Source organism: Lepisma saccharinum, chromosome 1 (assembly GCF_977018435.1).
Source record: "Lepisma saccharinum chromosome 1, izLepSacc3.1, whole genome shotgun sequence".
NCBI lineage: Eukaryota > Metazoa > Arthropoda > Insecta > Zygentoma > Lepismatidae > Lepisma > Lepisma saccharinum.
Window position 1 is genome coordinate 196085064 of NC_139229.1, and position 22946 is coordinate 196108009.

Genomic DNA, 22946 nt, shown 5'->3' on the forward strand with positions numbered 1-22946 from the left:
CGACAAAGTTTTCTCGCCTGCCTGGCTCGCTCTGGAGGCAAAGGTGGTCCTTCACCTTCTTAGCTGCTGTAGGGTGGATGACAATGACAATTTTCTTAAAAGATATGCATGAAAGGCCATCAACATTTGTGACATTTCCCTTGTGATTGTTTTTATAGGCAAGCCTGGTGCATCTTGACAGCCAAATGGAGAAAATAAAACAGATCTTCCTTGTTTTGACAGGTTCAGTCAATTTGGAATCACAGTCTCGGAGGTCTACCCAGAATTTTGCATTGGGGGGGGGTAAGTTTTAAGCCAAACTGACCATAAATTGGGACTTTGTGAAAGATTTTACGGGGGGGAATCACTGCTCAGTCTTCAATTACTTCACAATGAATGTTTCTCAAAGACGAATGGCATAAAAGTGCTGCAACAAATATAGTTAAACTACATTTATTACCACTGTGTTGGGAAATGGAATTAAGACATATACTGTATGTATAAATGTTTACTTTATCTGCACAGTAATCGAAAAAAACAACATTTACAATAGTCTTTACATTCAAATGTGGAATCAACAAACATTTATTACATTTAAAAAGTGGCACAATTCTTTTTAGAAATGGAAGAATAAAAAAAAAAGTGTAGTGCATTGGACAAATTAACACATTAATGAAAAACTCATTTTTTTCATACAATATGGTTCTTTCAACTAAGTAATACATCACAACTGACAAAATTCAACCAAAAATGCACTTTGATACCAAATACAGTGTGGTTCATTTGTTATGAAAAATAACGAAATATGTTCATATGAAAAAAATATAAAGCTGGAAGGGGCTTTAAGTTGGCCGGCACTATGAGTTATGTTGTAGATGGGGCTGCTGTTGCTGAAACGGATACTAACTTCATATTTTCAAATGGGAACCCCCTTTTTATTGCAGAATCAAATATGGCATAATTTGTTGAGATTTTTTAAATCAAATGAGCAAACAGACCAGTTACAACTGCTTTCTTCAACCACTTGTAACTTCTGTTAAATGTACTTTTTTTAAAAAAAAATTCTGACCAAAATCTCGTCGTTCTTTTTGGCACAGAATTTGATTCTGCAATAAAAAGGAGGGTTCCCATTTGCAAAAAAAAGTTGGTATTGAATTTAACATCAACGCCATCTACAACATAACCAATAGCACCTTCTTTTGCTCCCCTTCCAGCATTATATTTTTCAATATAAATGGACCACTTTTCATAATAAACATCATGTAAGATTGGAATGGCATGAAAACATGAAATATTTAGTCAATGGACAAGTAACAATGATTGATAGTAGTTTCTTCTGGTGCAAAATTCACGAAAATATATTTCTTCTACAGGGGTGTCTGAAAAGTCACACAACCGAGAAGTTTCTCTATCAAAAAGTGATGGAGACAGTGGGTATTAACTTTGACTATGCGGACATTTTGTAAACATTAAACAAGAAAATGATTCTCTACTTGAACTTTCAGTGTGGGGAAAAAGTTACTAAAGCGTGAAATTTTTTTAGACAAAGTAAGGAAAAACGTGGATAAAAGACAGCTATGGAGTTGTTTGCAATAATTTTCAATGTGTATCGATGGTCTCTGCAGGTATTTATTGACCTCCTAATGGATCTAATTATAAAAAATATGTTTGTGTTTTTCAAAACTGTGAGGTGTACTGGCAACATTGGTCATGTCAAGAGGGGAGTACCATGTGTGCCCAACATCTGACTGTTTTATTTATCAATGACCAGATGAAAGAAGAGTTGAAATTTATTGTGTAAAAAAAAGTACCTAATTTTTACATTAAGAATAATTTTCTTGTGTCATGTTTAAAAAGTATTCACATAGGCAACGTTAATACCCCTTGCAAGGCTCATGTCTCTTGCTTTTTGTACAAAAGTTATGTAGACTCAGTCTTGGTTGGGTGACTTTTCAGACACTCTGTAACTTCAAATTACACATTTTAAGAATTCAAAATATTTCACCATGTATATTACAATAGAACATGGTAACCCAGTTAGCTAAATTGTATGGAATTAGAACTCATTTCTATGTAAAATTTGGGTATTTCATGATTATTAATGTGTAATTTTAAATGTTCTTCACTGAAATGAAGGCTGCGTACATCACGGATAAATATGGGACTTTATATGATTTCGGAATTCAGATGATTGGAAGAACATTTCATTACACAAGGAACATCTATATACTTTAGGTGAGGCATGAGTTTTGCAATGTTCCTTCAGGTTTTCATCAGTGTTGAACTTTGCATTGCAATACTCACACTTAAAAAGTCTGTCGTTCTTGAGAATACGTACATACATACATACATGACTCTGAAGATCCGAACTCGTATTAAAGTTGTGGCCACACATTTTGCATACATGCAACTTCTCTGCATCATGAATCTCCGAGTGCATTCTTAAAACTTCCCTGTTCACAGAATTCTTATCACAAAAGTTGCATTCATGTGATTTCTCCCTTGCATGTAGTCGCATGTGGGTTTTGAGGCTGGCCTCGCTGCTGAAGGTCTTATCGCAAGTACGGCAATAGTAAAACTTTTCCTCAAGGTGCTGCTTCATGTGTGACCTTAGGAGGGACTTCATTGAGAAAGTATTGGAGCACATCTTGCAGTTATGTTCACTTCCACTGTGGGATAATGAGTGAGTAATCAGGCACTTTAAAGTTGGAAAGGACTTGTTGCACAAGTGGCATTCGTATGGCTTACTTCTCAACCTGAAAAGAAATAGTACATTATATAGAAACTGTCAATAATTTGACAAGAATCTTGTAATCATCTGCATATATTACAGACTAATTATGGTACATAAGGTACTAAAGAATGTTGTTAGGACACATTCAAATTGCCAGTAATATGCAATGCCTTGAATTATTCTCAACAATTTAAAAACAATACATTGGCTGAAATCATTATCACAATTAGTGTAAAAAATGAAGCCAAAGAAAATCATGAGATAAAAAATGGCAGAAATTTGTGGAATGATATTCTAGACAACACACCAAAAGTCCTACAGAATCCAACTGGAGCTTTGTCCACCCAAATGACTGCCAAAGCATAAATTACAGAGAATTTTGATTTAAAAAAAGGGGGGAGAGGGACTGATTATGATGAGAAGTGTGTATTATGGGAAAACATCATGAAGTTGCCAAAGTTCACTTGCCTTCTGTGTTTCTGTTTGTGTGTGTGGGGGGGATTAAGGAGACAGTTTCTCATTCATGCATTTGAAATTTTTTCGTCAGAGCTGGCCATACGAAGGATGAGTTTATGGATGGTTTTGATATACTTAAAAATATCAAAAATTTCTGAAATTATTTGAAACAAAGTACGTACTACATACAAGCGTTCCCAAAAAAGGTCGCCAGCACATGCAAACAAGCGCCATTCTACGTTCTGGCATACAGCGCCAAAACCCCGATGCACGGAAAAAGAAGGAAGCACTACACCCACATGAGAACGGCAGAAAGTGAAAGTACCGTGTCAACTAGCACCACCATGAGCACAAGCGGAAGAAGAAGGGACCATGCTGCCCGCAGCAAGACAGTACATGCCTGACGAAGCCATCAGACGGGTGGCAAAATCGATTGCGAGAAAAATTTACATGGAAAAATGAAAAGTAAGCTTATCAGAGTTAATAAAAATCATATTCAAATATTTCACTAAAAATAATATAAACTATTTGTTTAACTATAGAATAAAATCATAAAGTGAAAATGGAGCATTCCAGCACTACATGTGTGACATTTCACACACAACATGTAAGGATCTAGACATGAGATTGGATTAACATATTCATAACGAAATGATTTCATAGAATTATGAAGTACTTTGTACCTAGGTAGAATCTGTTAACAAATGAACACTTGAATATGATGACATAGCCAGAATGCATGAAAAACATTAACGAAAATGTGTTGCATGTGGGACGATTTAAAAATGTAGCGAAGTTTGACTTCATGTGCCTCTGAAGCATATTGGCTACAGATGGTAATAATTTTTGTTGGTGAAATATGAAAAATATATGCATTCACGAACATTTAAACCTCAATGAAATGAAAAACTTTTCAAAGAATGCCCCAAATTTTATTTTAAATGTAAATTCACTACAGCATCAAATTCATGGAAAGTAAACAAATGAAAATTATAATGGAGAATGGCATGGGATCATAGTTTGATTTTACACACACACACATTTTTGTAATTGAATATAATGAGATACCCTGGCAATTTGAAAATTAAAAGAAACGGTAAATTAGCCTCTCATAATTCTTGGTTTTAACCTTTAACATGTTCATGTTTAACTGCTCTTACGTAATAATACGAAATATACAAATTAATTGTTTACTAATTATATTAATGTTTATATTGTGATTATATAGGACACCTGTACTTCAGACTAAGGATTTAAGGAACAAAAATATCTAAAATTTTGGTTATATGGCCCACATACACTGGTGTACAAAATTAGGAGAATAAACACCGGTTTGCAAATATCTTCCGAAACTGGAAAGTTGGAGGTCACCAAAGCATGCAGCAGCACTGGTGTCGACTATGGCATCGTACGTGGGTGTGGAGGTGGCGCTGCAACAGCGGTAGGGAGAAGCGGTCGAGTGGTGTTCTGCGCATACGTTGGCCGGACTTCGTTTGCACAAATCAGCAAACAAGCAGAGCGATGGTGGTCAAATTTGGTACTGGTGGAGAAGCAGTGTGGTGTAATGAGTACCCTCAAATGTTTAGAGGATGGCATGAGATGGACGTTTGGCAATTAGAGGCAGGGCAATCTCAAGTTCAGGTTGCATGTGAGTTCAATGTAACGCCTAGTGTTGTCTGCAATTTGTGGAAACAGTTTCAGGATACCGGATCCATATCCCGACAGACAGGCAAGGGCATCCAAAAACCAAGGTGGCCAATGAGGATCGGTATTTGGCACTGTCTGCCAGGCACCAGAGGACGGCAACAGCCACACAGCTTGCTCTGAGCTCTGTGCTGCCACTGGGACCTCTGTTTCCATCCTGCTCACCCCTGCACATGCATGGAGCAGAGAACATAAACTGTGGACCTAATGTCAGTGGGCCCACATCCTCTTCACTGACGAGTCACGATTCAGCCTGAACAATGATTCGCGACGGACCTTGATCTGGAGTAAACCTGGGATCCAATACCATGCCACCAACATCAGAGAAAGGGATCACTATGGTGGCGGAGGTGTCATGGTATGGACCGGCATCATGTTGGATGGTCGCACACCACTCCATGTGTTTCACAGAGGCACCTGACTACGCAGAGTTATCAGAGGAGATCTTAAGAGCACTATGTGTGACTAATAGTTTTTCTTGCATGTACGCATTGCTTGCATTGTAGAATTATTTTCCTGTAGTTTATGGTTATTACAAGCATAAGAAAACAGTTTTTTGTTGCAACGTTTCAGGAGAACACACGCTCCCTTCATCGGACATTTATTTTCATTTTGACTAAAGATACAGTTATAACAATGGTTAGCAATTCTTTAAACAAAAAGAATCCGTTATATAATGGATGTTGTCAATGTTACATTGTTAACTACAGGAAAATAACTACGTGTCACTTTTCAGGGGTGCAGTTGGCCCTCAGTTCATTTTCATGGACGACAATGCCCATCCACATGGGGCTCTCCTGGTCGGCGATTTTCTGGAAAGTGAGGATATTCGGCGGATGGATTGGCCAGCCCAATCTCCAGACCTGAACCCGATTGAACATGTATCAATCATTAAAGAAACTTTCGTGTTTTTTGTTATTTCTTCTTGGTAAGAACACACTTTACTATTCTTCACAGTCCCTTCCATTTTTTGATGTATTAATAGTAAAATGTTTTAAGTTAAAAATCAAATATAATTATTTACATACTTACAGTTTCAGATACAGTACTGCAACAGCAACTGAAAATACAAAAACAACACAAGATGGCACAGGAAAAATAATAATATTTACACATACTTTGCTAACAGTTGTCAGAAACTCTTTCTGGCAAGAAAGATTGGTGGTAGATTATTGTAAAAGTGCAGAAGCCTAAGAAAAGAAAGCATTGGAGAAGGGAGTATTGTAGTGGGATTATGCAAGAGTTTTACATGGCAAGTTGGTCATGTGGGGATTGAAGATTAAATTTAGAAATTTGGTTTTAATTCTACCATTTTATGCAAACATTTCATGTCTGTTAGTTCGTGATGAGTGTGTGGTGGCTGGATATTCAAAACAGACATATCTTCTTTACAGAGATGTCTCGGAGAAGGTATTCTATGGTGAACAATAGATAAGCAAAAAGTTGAGGTCAGAATCAATCCTGGAAAAAATAGGATTTGAAGCCATGGTCCAGATACGGGAGCAGTACACAAGAACAGAGAAGATAAAAAGATTTGAAAAATATGCTAATGGATGGATGATTGGTTTTTGGATTATAGTAAACCTGTACTGAAGAGCAAGGAGATGCACGGCTCTTTTAGTTGTAGCTGTAAAGTTTAGTTCTTTGTATGTGATGACACCAAGATCTTTTTGAGAGGAAACTTTTTTGATTTGATTGTTTTCAAGAGAATAGACAGAACGCAGTTTCTTTTCTTTTTGGGAATCCTGAGGCAGGAGTGTTTCTGAGGAGGATACAATTCCAGATTCCACTGCCAACACGACACAAGTAGTTCTAGAAGAGCTTTTTGTACGATTAATAAATAATGCTTGTATGAGGTTTCTTTGAACAGTTTACAGTCCTCGGCAAACAGAAATACATTTATAGGGAGGGAAAACAGTCTATTAGGGGGATCATCCATGTAAGGAAGGAACAAGAATGGGCATATGAAGCTCTATTGGAGAATTCTGGACAGATGAAAAGTTGGTTTAATGATTGATCGAGTTTTTTTTTACTTCACTTTTCTGCAACTTTTGGCTAATCATGAAGATGACGATGAGTGATGATATGATGAAATTGATGAAGGGACACTCACAAAGAACACTCGTGCAAAGGCTGGAATTCAAACCATTGGACCACTGTGCCATGGAGGTCGAGCAAGGCAGAAAGGTGGAAGAGGTACTCAAAACATTAACATGAAGCTTACACACACGCAAGACAGAAATTTGAAATGTTGGCCAGAATTGCTTGCTGTGCCCGCCTGGTTGCCGAGCCAGGGTTCCCTCCTCCTCCTGTCTGGCGATTCGGTGAGTAAGAACTGCCTGCCTGGATTTTGAAGCTTCAAGCATCAAAAGCCCACGGGTAACTAACAAACTTCCAAACAGACCCACCTGGTCTTCCCCTCTATATGAAACTCTTACCCCATATACATGAGCCACGCAGTCACTGTTGCCAACTTTTTGATTCTAAACTATTCAAGGAGCACTTGAAATGTTCATCACATCTATCAATTTGAAATAGCAGAGATTTCTTCCGTGGTCGCAAAAAAGTGCCTTCATAAAGAAATTTTTGGAACATTGTGTGGCTGGTGGTTGTTTTACATTAAACTATCTTTCAAAGAACTTTGAAAACTGTTGCTAAATAATTTCTTTCTGGTGTAATTTTGCCAATTCAATATCCGAATTAGTTGTTCAAGATATCCCCTCCCCTTTCTGGAAAGTTATACTCTTTGTGACTTGCTTAGTTAGTGTATGTATGGCACAAAGATAGCTTCTTATGATTCATAAATTTCATTCTGAAGTGAATTTTACCCTCAATTTAGGTGCAATGTAGTACTTTTCCAACCATTACATTTCTGACATCACGTGATGTTGAACACTAAAGCACGGGAGGTCCATAAAGTGCATCATGAAATCAGTATTTTCACTACAAAAAGGTTTTTGCATATTGCCATCTATTTCAACAAATCGTCATTCGCTCATATTGTTGCAAGTTATCTAGTTCTACAGACCACATTGATAGTATCAAAATGCAAAATATAATTGTTAGCTTGTATCTTCAGTCAGGTGCAAATAGCAGGCAGTGCTGCCACACACATTTCAACAAACAAATGACGTAAAAATGAAACAGAGAGAAGATTTACGATTTCAAGACCAGACAAGTGACATAAAATTACCAAAACACAGAAACCTATTTCAAGACTTATTTTTTTTTTTTTTAAAAAAAGAAAAAAATGGAGAATATGTGGTAGTCGATTTGACATAATAATGAAACTGAAGTTTCAAAATCTAACTGTTATACAACCTCAAGGCCTCTGCAACTAGCATAAATTGAAATGCCTCCATGCGTAGTGAAATTTAATGGCCATTGACTACACTGACAGTGGTGTTCGTTTCAGACTGAAGGAATCACATTGGGTCTCATGTGACTTCTTAGTTCCGCTGCAACTACCAGGTAAAGAGAAAAACCTAGCAGACTTTGAGGCCTGTGGATTCTTGTTCAGGGAAGCTCGCTTACACAATGTCCAACACCTGGATTGATGTGTGTGTTGCATATTATTTTAGGCACAACTCCTTGTTGACGGGTTTCATCAAAGTCTCGTGCAGGCCTCTGCTTATATACATAATACCCAGAGATGGCAACACCACTGGATCCTTTGTTTGGCAGCAACACTCTTTGTTCTAGCCACTGTATGCATTTTCCATAACACAATGGAAGTGATGCGGGAGGAGCAGTATGCAGCAATCAAATTCTGTTCTAGTTTAAAGAATACAGCCACAGAAACATATGAAAAGTTGCACCAAGCTTAAGGTGAATATGCATTACCTTGTGTCACAGTCTTTCGGTAGTGCAATTTAAGTGTTAAGCAAGGTGGATCTGGTGTTTTTGCATCTGCTGTTACAGAGGTGAACATCAATACTGCTGCAGTGATTGTCTGTGAAGATCGGCAGATAGCATTACGTCAACTGAGTGAAATCTTGGAAATTTCATATGGCATCGTCAGTGTTGCCGACACTGAGGAGGCACATTGCAAAGAAATGACAACAACTGCATTGGAATGCAGTGACGTGCCGTGACGTCGACACTTGGGGTAGCAATCAGTGGCATGCTCAAGAGGGTGGGGTTGGTGTGGATCATACCCCCCCCCCTTTTAGGACACAGTATTCCTAAAAATAGAACGTCAATAACAGGAAAATATTGCAAAATGATGAATGACTACTAAAAAAAGTACACGTAACCTCCACCCCATTCGAAAATAAAAAAGATTTGATTTGACTACTAAGCCAGAGATCCTGGGTTCGAATCTCGACTTGACCATGGGTATTCTTTGAGTGTGTCCCTTCATCAATTATATTGTATCATCTTCGCGAGATTAGCCAAAAGTGGCGGAGAAGCGAAGTAAAATATACCAAATAAAGCAATCAATCAATGATTTAACTTATTTTTCGTTACTTAGCGCCGCTTTTTTCTTATATTTGGTTAATTGCGAAAATGATACGATAAATTAATGAAGGGACAAACACAAAGAACACCCATGACCAGGTCGGGGTTCGAACCCGGAACTCCTGGCTTTGTAGCATGCTGTGATAACCACTCCCCCACGGTTGGTTGATTTGGTGTTTTAAGTCCACTTTTTGCACAGAAACAAAACAGGTAACAAAGCACTTTTTTGTAGTTTCTTCAATAATATTCATTTGGCTTCTTGAGTTCTGAGATACATTTTTCATTTCAAATTATTTCATTATTCACTGCAGAGTACAACACAGGAACAAGAATGCACGCTCATCGCAGGTTCGAATACCGGCCTGGATTGTTCGATGTCCCTTCATCAATTTCATCATATCATCACTCATCCTCGTTTTCGCAATAACCAAATGTGGCAGAAAAGCAAAGGAAAATAAACCAAACCAACAACAATATGAATGTGCGTTCTCTTGCCAAAATAAATACACCCGTGCCAAAAGATTAATATATTTAAATAAAACACTACGAGAGCGAGAGAGATCCTGAGCAAATATTTGTAATTTAATCATTATATATTCCATATTTGAAAAAAAAAAATAATAAAGAAAGCATAACATTATTGTCTGCACATAACACGTTCCATTTCATAAATAATAAAACTACATCCCATAAGGTTCTGTAAATACAGAGAACATACCTAAGTACTGCAGAAAATTTTCCCTCGAGTTCTTTAGAGGATTTACAAAGAATCAAGGGAAACCAATCCCCTATCTGTCCTTTAGGAGATAGACTGGGGGACCTGAAACCATGGGCTTTCAACCATTGCAGTGGGGGCGAGGGGACAAGGGAGGTAGAGGCAGAAATCTTCCCTTTTCCTTCGGGCGACCGTTTCTACCTGGAACTGGTATGGCGGAAGAAGAGCGAGCTAGGCCAGTTTTGCCCATGGATCACACCGAGGGATGAGAAGCGCGTGAAAAAGAAAGTGTTGCATATGAACTGTGGCTTTAACAAGACAATAAATATTGTGATTTGAAAATAATTATAGATGTGAGATTGATTAATCTATCTCTGCTAGACTAGCTACTCCTCAGTGCACGTCACTGTTGGAATGGGTGGCAACTTCATCATGACAATGCACGACCTCATGTGGCAAATCACATCATGATATATTTGGCAAAATTCAACATCACCTATTTACCACATCCTCTTTACAGGGTGCGCGAGTAGAATTGGCACGGAAAATACATTAAGGAAAAACATCTCTAAAAGTTCTAATTTTAAATATTTATTGAAAATCCCAGAAACAAAAGCAAAGTAATGCTTTATAGATTGAACTTATTCAACGAAGCCACCTTCAGCTTCAATCACGGCCTCCAGATGACCCTGGAAGCGAGAACAGGCACATTTTACAACCTCAGGAGACAAATCTTGAAATATTTGGAAGATTCTCTTTCTCAGCTCACCTTTATTGTAACAGGTAGTCTTATTAGTAATCCTTTCAACCATGCCTCACACATAATAGTCAAGAGGATTGCAGTCAGGTGGGTTTGGACACTACATATCAGGGGTAACATGGTCAAAAAGTTATCCTTAAGCTATTTCTGAGTTTTCCTGGCCGTATGTGCTGGTGTAGAATATTGTTGGAACACGTATGGTCTTTCTGCGGAAACTTTTATAATCCAAGTGCTTTCAGAATGGCCCAGACGTCGAGTAATCTCACGGATTGAGATGGAGGGGCCATTGTCAGTGAGTTGCAGCACATTTGAAATGAAAATGTTACTTCTCACCCTTTGTTCAGCTCGATTTTGTGTCTTTCTGACATCCACAGCCTCCACATCAAAGCCAGAATCCACCAACTGCTTCTTAATTCTCTGAATTGTCCTCAGTGCCAACTTCAACTTGTCTACAATGTCATTGTTGGTCATCCCAGAGCAGATAGAGAAGACCTTCCTTCTCCACTCCTCAACCACTCATAATCATCCAATCTGTTTGATGTCTGCATTCTTTGAAATCTTACTGATAACTTGAGAATTTGGAATCAAAAACATGGACGAAGAAAATCTTGTATTATCTGTAATTTCCTGTTTAAACTCGCACCAATTCTACTTGTGCACCCTGTATATCCCTGACCTAGCCCCATGTGACTTTTTTCTGTTCCCTGCACTCAAGTCAAAGCTACAGGTCATCGTTTTGCCTACTCTGAAGCAGTGCTGAAGAAATGTGAGTCAATTCTCAAGGATCACAGAACGAATGGCTTACATTTCACGTGTTTGCAGACTGGCAGAAACGTTGTCATAAGTGCATTCAAGTCAAGCTGGAATACTTTGAAAAAGATAATGTAACCCTTCCACCAGAGTAATAAACACCTGTACAAATTTTACGTGATTTTAGCACGAATAAGTGAGTAATTTATTTATTTTAACACATTGGATGTACACAATTTTAATTGTAGGTTTGCCAGACTGTACACAGTCAATGTTTTGTGTGATTTTATGAAAATAATAATCCTGAAATACACAATACTATTCTCTGTTTCATATGAAAAAGACTTCTCTGTTGATTATCAAGCAGCAATAAAAATAACTATGAATCTGTGATAACATCACCTACCATATATATATATGGCCAAGAGCAAGAATGTGTGAGACCTTACCTTCACATCCTCCTATATGCCTATGGCAACTATTAACTTTTGTGAGTTTTTTAATTGTTAACAGCTGGCTTCAAAGGCAGTTGGAAGTGCTTTATTCAGCCTGGCCAAAGTTTTACATCTTCCACTGCCAGAGTTTTAAATAGAAAAACAAAATAACAGAACAATATTTTACATTATCTACGTGCATATCACTGAAACCAAAAGTAATGGAAGTTCTTACCTTTCAAAATCTTCTGGTCGATTTGCTTCACTACCCAGATTTTGCTCCTCAGAAGCATTAGAACTACTTCCTTCAAGAGATTTCTGAACTGAAGATGGCCCTGGGTCATTAGAACGTGTTGCACCTGATGTTTCAGCTTTATTTGCCACACCTGTGGCTGTAATAATTTCAGGTACAGCTGGAACTGCAGATTGTCTTGTCTCTTCATTGATTGTTTTTTCAGGAAGAATATGTATGTTGCTACTTCCCACACTTTCTTTACTGCTACTTGCTCTTTGAACAGTAGCCTGAATAGGAAACTTATGAAGAGGTTTAGAATTCAGAATAATTTTCCCATTTCTAGCAACACAACCATTACTCACACTATCATTTACATCATTTGATGCATGAAAATATTTTTCAGCACTATCACTCACCTCATTTTTTGTGACACTAACACTAGAAAATACTGATTTCTCATCTCTCTTAAAATCACACGATATATCTTCCGTAAGATTTGTGCTATTACGCTGCATTTTGGATACAGAGTCTTGTTTTGTCATGGCATCTTGAATGTTTTTCCTCTTGCAATATGATTGTAGTTTAGTAGCCCCAGTTTTCTTGCACAATCTTTCTTTTGTTCCAGAATGGGACGTAGCTTGTACATTTTTCTCATCCACACTAGCAAAATTTGTTTCACTTGAGCATTTCACTTCCTTCTTGCACAAATCCAACTGACCGCTTCCTTGTGTCGTCTGCTTTAAGCCAAATTTAACGTAATTTATATTGGAAGCTGTTTTACAGTGTAAATCCTGAGCATGTTTTGATTGTGATTCCCTACTGTTAACACCATCCTGTTCATTAAGACTCATTTCCTTAACAAAAGTTATATTACCTTCATCTTTGGGTGCGGGATTGATCTTTTCTAGTTTGTCAGAGAATTTATATACATCAGTATTACCAGGCAATTGGCATTTATTTTCAGAGAAGTCACCATCTGATAACATGGAATTCTTATTTTGGGAAGTGTTTGCCACATTTTTCTTGTTCTCATGAAAAAAAGGGTTTTCTTCGTGAGGAAACTTCTCGACAGCATGGTGTTTCTTATTTTCTTGTAGACATACTGTGTTACTGCTTTCATCAGATACTTTTAGCTTTTTGCTGGCCTTCAAATGTGTTCTTTCCACTAGCAGTTGACCTTTATTTTGCTTTCTTGATGAACCACAGCTTTTGGTGAAAACATCAACAGAATTTTCTTTGATACTGAATATACCATCATCTTTTCCATTAAGACTAGTGGAAGACCTTTGGTTCCCTTCACCATATCCCTCCACTTTTTGAAGAGCATTTCTTTTCCTTTTTTTACTCTTATCCATAACTTCACTTTTGGAACAATCTTGATCTCCTAAAAATGGTTTTTGATGTTGTTCATTAATATCATTCAACTGTTCATTACTATTTGAAGAATGATCAATACAAGGCTCACACAAATTACTATTTTTCTTGGAAATTTGAATGTGTGAATGTTTAGGCTCTAACTTGTTTAACATCTCCTGAGGATTCTCACTGAGTGATTTTGACCTTTTGAATTTTTTCTTAATTGTGAATGATTCCTCTTCAGTATTTTTCAATTTGTCTGGGAGATTGGCTTTCATGGAATTTAAAAGGCTGCATTTAATGACCTTCAGCTTTTCTATTTTAATATTATGATTTTCATGTTCATTATATTCCAATGTTTTACTTGAGAACAATGCATTGTCAGCTTTCTTGCTATCAATAAGTAATTTTCCTATAGCCTTAGTAGATTCTGTTTCTCTCTTGGAACCATATTTTCTTTTTGCAGACTCATCTACTTCCTGGTTTGTTTTCATACTATTTGTAGCTTCTGGAACAGTTTGCACTGCAGGTAAACTACTGTTGCTGTTTGAAGTGTCATCATTATTTAATGATAAATTTGTTGCATTTTTCTTGATACTAGAACGAAGTACTTTTTTTTCATATTCGATACTTGTCTTCATTTTTCTTTTACGTTTCTGAAAACTTACTTCTTTAGCTGACTTTTCTTTCATGGGGATGGGAAGATCATGAATGTTTATAGTCATTGGCACATTCAATCTTTCTAATTGTAGAACTGGAGAGAAAACAAAAATTGTACTGTGCTGAGAAGAGGGAATATACTCATTGCCACCAGTACTTGTTTCTTTCAGAGATTCATGAGGTTGTTTTGGATCCAGTACTACATGGTACGATTCAGTTTTTCTTGTGCAAGAAATATTACTTTTCTCCTCGGATTTGTCAAATTGAACTTTCTTATTTGTTTGGAATACCGACACATTTCTACCAGCACTACAAGAAATGCTGTTGTGTGTATCTGGTGCAGCATTACAGTTTTCAGGTGAGAAGCTATAAATTATGTCCTTGTGATTTTCCTTGCATTCTAAAATTACAGGTTTACTTCCTTTGTCAGAGCTTTTTGTAGTTTCTCCTAAAATGAAGTTCCCTACATTCTTTTGTTTAACTACATTACTTTTCTTACATATTTCATTTGTTTGTGAAGGAACATCTTTCATTGTGGAAGAATTTTCAGTATCTGTAAGTACATCAATTCCAGTTTCTTTCAAGGCAACTAAACTAGTATCAGCATCTGAGCAAGCATTACTGTTTTCAGGTGAGAAGCTATGAATTATGTCAGTGTGAGATTCTTTGTATTCTGGAATTACAGCTTTACTTCCTTTGTCAGTGCTTTTTATAGTTTCTCCTAAAATGAAGTTCCCTACATTCTTTTGTTTAACTACATTACTTTTCTTCCCCTTTTTTCTTGTTTGTAAAGGAACTTCTTTCATTGTGGAAGAATTTTCAGTATCTGTAAGTACACCAATTACAGTTTCTTTCAAGGCAACTTCTTTATCACGCGTGGCGACTAACCTAGTATCAGCATGTGGGGAAGCATTACTGTTTTCAGTTGAGAAGCTATGAATTATTTCAGTGTGATTTTCCTTGTATTCTGGAATTACAGGTTTACTTCCTTTCTCAGAGCTTTTAGTAGTTTCTCCTAAAATAAAGTTTCCTACATTCTTTTGTTTAACTACATTACTTTTCTTCCCCTTTTTTCTTGTTTGTGAAGGAACGTCTTTCATTGTGGAAGAATTTTCAGTATCTGTAAGTACATCAATTCCAGTTTCTTTCAAGGCAACTAAACTAGTATCAGCATCTGAGCAAGCATTACTGTTTTCAGGTGAGAAGCTATGAATTATTTCAGTGTGATTTTCCTTGTATTCTGGAATTACAGGTTTACTTCCTTTCTCAGAGCTTTTAGTAGTTTCTCCCAAAATGAAGTTTCCTACATTCTTTTGTTTAACTACATTACTTTTCTTCCTCTTTTTTCTTGTTTGTGAAGGAACTTCTTTCATTGTGGAAGAATTTTCAGTATCTGTACGTACATCAATTCCAGTTTCTTTCAAGGCAACTAAACTAGTATCAGCATGTGGGGAAGCATTTCTGTTTTCAGGTGAGAAGCTATTGATTATGTCAGTGTGATTTTTCCTGTATTCTGGAATTATAGGTTTACTTCCTTTCTCAGAGCTTTTGGTAGTTTCTTCTAAAATGAAGGTCCCTACATTCTTTTGTTTAACTACATTACTTTTCTTCCTCTTTTTTCTTGTTTGTAAAGGAACTTCTTTCATTGTGAAAGAATTTTCAGTATCTGTACGTACATCAATTCCAGTTTCTTTCAAGGGAACTAAACAAGTATAAGCATGTGGGGAAGCATTTCTGTTTTCAGGTGAGAAGCTATGAATTATTTCAATGTGATTTTTCCTGTATTCTGAAATTACAGGTTTACTTCCTTTGTCAGAGCCTTTTGTAGTTTCTCCTAAAATGAAGTTCCCTACATTCTTTTGTTTAACTATATTACTTTTCTTCCCCTTTTTTCTTGTTTGTAAAGTAACTTCTTTCATTGTGGAAGAATTTTCTGTATCTGTAACTACATCAATTCCAGTTTCTTTCAAGGCAACTTCTTTATCACACAAGGCAACTAAACTAGTATCAACATCTGGGCAAGCATTACTTTTTTCAACTAAGCTGTGAATTATTTCAGTGTGGTTTTTCTTGTATTCTGAAATTACAGGTTTACTTCCTTTGTCAGAGCCTTTTATAGTTTCTCCTAAAATGAAGTTCCCTACATTCTTTTGTTTAACTACATTACTTTTCTTCCCCTTTTTTCTTGTTTGTAAAGAAACTTCTTTCATTGTGGAAGAATTTTCAATATCTGTAGTGTCAGCATCTATGGCATTCTCTTGGTGAGCAACCTCACCTACTCTAACTTTTTTTAATTTTGTTACACTTGGTATACTGTTATGTAATGCACTTGTATTTATCAATTCACTGTTTGTCTCTGGTTCGGTAGTACTATTTAAGTTACTAATTACTTGTGAAGCTGCATTTCTTTCACGAGTATTCTTGCGCATCAAAGTATTATCTAGTATTTCTTTACTTCTGCATTGATAATTTTCTTGTAACATATTTTCTTCCTGTGATTGTGTTTCAATTGCAGTACTTGGTTCATTAACTTCTGTATCTGTCGAAGATGTTGGAAGCATCTGGGTAACAGGAGAGTTAACTGAAACAAGCAGAACGTCACTTGAATGCTGAGCTTCTTCTAATTGTGTATGTGTGTCTGCTAAAGCACAATTGATTAACGAAGTATTAGGATTGCTAACAGACTGACCTTTATTGTTTTCCACCAAACATTTATCTTGTTCACAAATATTTGTTATGTTATTAGTTGAAGAGTCTGGTACACATTCAAGTCTGTCATTATCTGAACTTGTAGGAGTATGAGGTAGTGTTCTGTTCTGAGAGTCAATGACAGTATTTTCAATATTTTCACTTACTTCATTATGGTGGGAACTTCGGGTGGTATTCAACTTTGAACAAACATTTGCAATGTTAGGAGTAAATACTGTAGATGAATTTCCATTTTTAATTCTGTGGATCGTTTGAGCAGGATCATGTGTACCTACACCTACTTGCTTGTTTGTAACTCTATGGACAATTTTCTTCTTTCCTGTAGTAACAGTTTTACACTTTTTACTTTGTATGTGGGATGACTCAATGGTTATATTATTTGTATTATTATGTAACACAGGCTCCTCCCTGCCTGTTCCATCCTCATCTTCTTCTTCTTCAATTTTTATAACAGGTAGTATAAAAGCATTCCCCTCATAATACCTAAAATCAAGAATATGTCGTGGCACTGGGAAATACATTGAAGATTGTACATGTTCACCCTGAAATAAAAAATGGAATAAATATTATCTTACAATGTACAAAAATAAAAACAATGCATTCTTTATACTATTCATATACAATCCATCACAACCATTTTGTACCACATCTATAATTTCATTGCAAAAGAAAGTAGTAATATTTTCTGTTTCTTCACATTTACCATGATACACAATCAAATGTCTGTTTACTAATAGTAAAAGCTGTGCATCATGATTGTTCATATTTTTGTGCCAAACTCTTGATATTACTTATGGGACAGTTACATTTATATTAAAATCTATCACAAAACACACTAAAAACTTAGGTCCAATCATCCATCTCCTTCTCGTGGTCACCATCAGGGAGAGGAAGGTAGCAATGGAAGTTGGGACAGCTTCCACCTGATGAGGAAGTCTGGAAAAGCGACTAGAAGCTTTAGAAATGTGGCTATGGCAATGAATGGAACATTTGAAGTGGTCAGGCAAAGTAATGTGCTGGGAAGAGTTAGTGAAAGAAGAGCAATGTTGAAAATGATCAAGAAAAGAAAAAGGAATTGGCTGTTAATGGTAATGGATCCAGGGCAGAAGAAGATATGTGATAAAATTAGGGCCTCCCCAATGGTGTAATGTCATCGCCTTGTAATAAGGGGTCCCAGATCCCACTTTAAACTGTAGGTCCAGTTCCAATTAGCCTATCTGCATGTAAAGTGGACTTCAAACAAAAATTCAAATAGACAACATTGAATTAGGTGGATCTTATGCTAACATGAAGTGTAAGGATAAGATTAGAAAGCCTGTGAAAAACCTGTCTATTAAGGTGGAGAATATTGAATGAATAAAAAAAGATGCCCGAAATAATATTTCTGATGCACTAAAAATATACATATGTACATATACATACATACTGTGACGTTTTTCTTAGTTGCGTGATCGCATTTGAGTGATTGAACATATTATGCAACATAAAATCCTCACAACTTCGTTCCAACTGTGAACTGCTGTTACGCTATGCATCTGTTTATTTCGACGATGACGTACTTTGCCGGAAGATTCTGCTAGAGGGCAGTGTGGTGCTCTCTGCATTGGCTTGGTTGTTCTGAGAGAACGAAATCAGACTTGTCCGACGACGAGCAAAAGAAGCAACCTTTTTGTATAAGCTCTCTACAGTGTCGATGGGGGGATATTTTCTGGGGCAAGTATTTGAACATAATATTTTCGCTTGCTAGTTCTGTGTGATAAGATAAATTGTAGTGTGAGATATGGTGAACTTGTACAATGGGGATTAGTGTTACGACCAAGTTGTGCGACTACGTGTTCGACTTACTGAAATAATGGAAGATTACTATGACGCGTGATGTTGAGGTAGATCGTTTGCAAGGCAGAAACAGTCTTTGACGAACTGACAAGAACGTAACATGTTGGATTGGTCACATGTTGCAGGTGGCGAAGCAGAGTCTAGGAGTCAAGCAAAGGTAACCGTAACGGAAGATGTTACTCATCCCCATTGGATAACAGCAGCGATGGTCAAATTGGAAGGTGCAGTTTGGCCAGGTACCACTACAACGTCGAGTCAAGCAAGGTAACCATAACGGAAGAGGTTATGAGGTGCCCAGAGATGATTTCGATATGGTCATGTGAAGAATAGGAGAATTTTCGCCGCTGCAGAACTTCGTCTTACCAAAAGGTGCTGTGAACGAGAATGAACGAAGCCGATGATGTGGGATTTGATGTGTAGCCAAGAACACGAGGTATGTAAAGTGAACTCTGATTGTAGTTGTACTTATTGAGTGTGCCAGTTGTGTTAGTGCTACCGCTGGAATGATGCGAAGAAATAAGTTTCTTTCACAAGTAAAATGGAACTAGTAGCATGATGAAATTTGTATCCACCGTCTGGATGAGCCGATTCCCACTTTTGTAGTACTACTTATTGGACAGATTTGAATGTGTCAATATTGATAAGAGGTTGCAGGCAATAAGTTCGCGTGTTCTTAAAGAAAATAAGCCACGAGTAATAAATTATTATAGTACAAAAATGAGGGAGCATCAAATTGAGTCAGTTATTAATTAAAAGGATCTATAGAGTAAAGATTTGTCAAGGTTCCAATTTGACTTTTAATGTTGTTTAGGATTGTCTGTTTTGCACGAATTTGGACTTAAACGTCCTTGGACTGTACTTTAAATTATTGATGGCGTTAGGACCTCGTTTGTTGTAAAGCATTATGCAATTTGAATTGTCGTTGTTTTTTGACGAAAGTTGTCTAAATATTTTGTGACTGCAATATGAATTTTGTACTTGTTTGAATTAATCACGGACAATCTACGCTGCGACGTCTGATGAATGAACAAAACTTTAAATTTATGTTATCTATTCACACCAAAAAATCAATTCGTTAGTGCGGGAATGAATTGAGTAGATAAACTTGAGGGATTGTAATATTGTAGACAAGTCAACAGGGCTTATGAGCGTTAGGAACGCATCTTTGGGAGAGAAAACGTAAATAAGTAAATTGAAGATTAAGTTTCTTTTCTTAATTTGATCAGTACTATTTATTACAAGTTTCCTGTTTGTCCTGCACGTACGTGTTAGGCTTGCGGATCCCATTTATGGGACTGAAGTGAGACGAACAACGTTTCAATACCTTCACACTCATTATTTTGTACGTTGGTCGGCGCGATACTAAATAATTGATTCCACCCCTTCTGGGTCACCTTCCATTAATTTAGCATATTTGCATTGAGCGCACCGATCACATTACAATACACACATACATCAACTAATTACTGAATCTGTTGCTTTGAATTTTCAGAAATGAAACATAGTCATGCATAATACAAGAATTACAATGACTTTGTTGAATTATTTTTCTAATTTTACCATGTTTGGGGAACACTTGCAACTTTGTCATACACAATCACAATTTTGCTAAAAAACATTTTATACTTCATAAAGGACTTGGTGTTTAAAATGGATTAGATTCTTTTTGAATAACTAATCACTTAAAATTTTTAACATAGGAGGACGTATCAAAAAGTTTCGAGACTAGTTCTGTAACACACCAACAGATGGCAGCACAAGGCTGCATGCACAGGCACAGGGAGCACCAACCTTCTTAAGTCAGTGTGCCAAGAGACATCATCCTGTGTACATCGTGAGCTGTGAGCTGTTGAGACTCTTGAGTTTCCCTAATTTTTGTAAACTCAAGATGTTGAGACTCTTGAGTTTGCCTCATGGACTATTGAGTTACCCTAATTTTGTAAATTCCACCTGTTGTGACTCACTGATTTTCCTTAACTCTGCAAGCAGATCAAACATTTGAAAAGGAACATTACTTTGCCCCGTTGACGTCTCAGCCAACACAGAAGGACGAATGTTAATTTGTTTAACATTTTCCTGACTTCGTTTAGATGGCACGAAAGCTTCAATACTGAACGGATCATAAGATGGATCACAATCTTTACAGAAATAACTTTCATTTAACTGACGTAACTCCCAATGCTTATCGGACAAGCCCAAACATTGTAAATGATACCAATAGCCACAATTTTCACAAGCTACCAACCTTTCCTTATCGGGATCTTTGCGGCACTTCACCATATTCATGGCACCATTTCTATTTTGCGATTCATCAGGTTCATCACCACAGATCTAGCTGTAACACTTGTTTTGGATCTCAGATTATAATAATTACTCTATGCGTACATAATAGAAATGTATGTACAAACTAAATTCAAGAGAACAATGGTGTAAATTAACACGTAAGCAAAACACATCACTCAAGATCGTGCTGGTAACGTTCCCCAATACTGGACCGCCAATTATACTGTGACATTCACTTGTCAATCATTTACACAATTCCATTTCGTTCATAAATATTGCGAATTATAACGCGAAGGTGAAGATACAACTCCTATGGGTCTTATGTATTAGTAAAATAACTGAGCAATATGCAGTTCACTATTATCTATTTCCAATTCCATTACATCCATTGCTACATAATGACTATTGATTTTCGTTGCCGTACCAATGTTAGAATTCTAAACATTACCTCTTTTATACAGCTTTTAGCTCAATAAATAACATAAAACATAATTAACGTTGTACAAAGTAATTATTATACATTTTTTTGAGCCGTTAATATAAAGGATTTGTATAATATGAAGTTAATAATTTTAATAAACATATAATTAATTATATTGTGCGGATCCACAGGACCGTGAAAATAGTTGTAATAAAAAGAGAGAAAACTTACTTCTCCTAAAGCACATGTTATTTGCAGAAACGTTAAGATGAAATTAATCTTCATTTTTAGTTTGTTACTTGCCCCTGGTACTTTCTGCATGCTTGACTGTTCTTTGGAAAGTTACCTGACTTCTGCAGTTGGCAGCAGTTTAGTACACCAACCTTCATAAGTCAGTGTGTCAAGAGACATCGTCCTGTGTACATCGTGAGCTGTGCAGCTGGTGCTCTTCTGACCATGTGCGTTACCACGTCTGCGATTTCATCATGGACAGCAAGTTAGAACAGAGAAAATGTGAAATTCTGTGTGAAACTGGGCAAATCCGCCACAGAGACACGCGCGCTTCAAGAGTGGAAGAACATCACTGGAGGACGGCACGCTGTTGGAGTTCTTGGCAGACATGGACGCGGTGTTCCTTCTGTTCCTGGGTCTGCAGCCTGGGGACGAACTTGGCAGCAACACGGCGCATGTTCAAATCACACGTGAGGATTGCCTGCACTGTTCCGTATGACACCGACAATGGCAGCAATGTTGTGGATTGTTCTCCGATGATTCTCATGCACAATTTGCCGAATGGTTTCGACATTTTCCACTCTTGAAGCACGCTTGCCACTCAAAACACCTCGCACGACTCATTGCAGCATCGCTGTACACTTGCCAAATCATGTCAAGCGTCTCTGTGAAGGATTTGCCCAGTTCCACACAGAATTTCACATTCGCTCGTTGTTCTAACTTGCTGTCCATGATGATATCGCAGAAGTGGTAATGCACGTTGTGAGAAGAGAACCAGCTGTACAGCTCACAATGTACACAGGACGATGTCTCTTGGCACAATGACTTACGAAGGTTGGTGCTCCCTGTGCCTGTGCGTGCAGGCTTGCGCTGCCATCTGTTGGTGTGTTACAGAACTAGTCTCGAAACTGTTTGATACCACCTCGTATACTTACATTTCCCTCAGTGTTCGGGAAGTAAACAAATATTTCTCATGTAATAAAAATTGTGTAATATAATACTTCATGTGCTCCTAGAAAGGTTTCTCACACAAGGTTTGGACATAGAAGAAACACTGGATTTTGCAATCATTTCAAGGGCGACTTGATTAATGGTATCTGATGTGTGCATTAAGGCGAAGAAGGACAATTACGCACCAGTTGTGCATTTATTTTAGTATTGTCGGATTGGGCACTGCTATTTAAGAAAGGGATTAGTATACAAGAGAGTATGAATTTCTCTC

General features: G+C 37.1%; 1 protein-coding gene across 3 annotated transcripts in view; it reads right to left on the reverse strand.

Moving 5' to 3' along the window:
- Positions 1-472: 472 nt before the first annotated feature.
- LOC145978119 (uncharacterized) overlaps positions 473-22946 on the reverse strand; it is a 30469-nt gene continuing 7995 nt past the window's right edge. For 2 of the 3 annotated variants that reach the window (XM_083110566.1, XM_083110561.1), the window contains exons 3-4: positions 12229-17495; positions 473-2735 (exon numbers count right to left, since the gene is read on the reverse strand). In XM_083110566.1, the coding sequence (XP_082966692.1) occupies positions 2126-2735; positions 12229-17495 (5877 nt within the window). In that variant the 3' untranslated portion in view covers positions 473-2125. Of the gene's footprint in view, positions 2736-5905; positions 5934-12228; positions 17496-22946 lie in introns of all 3 variants that reach the window. The other variant, XM_083110570.1, reaches the window with a different exon arrangement.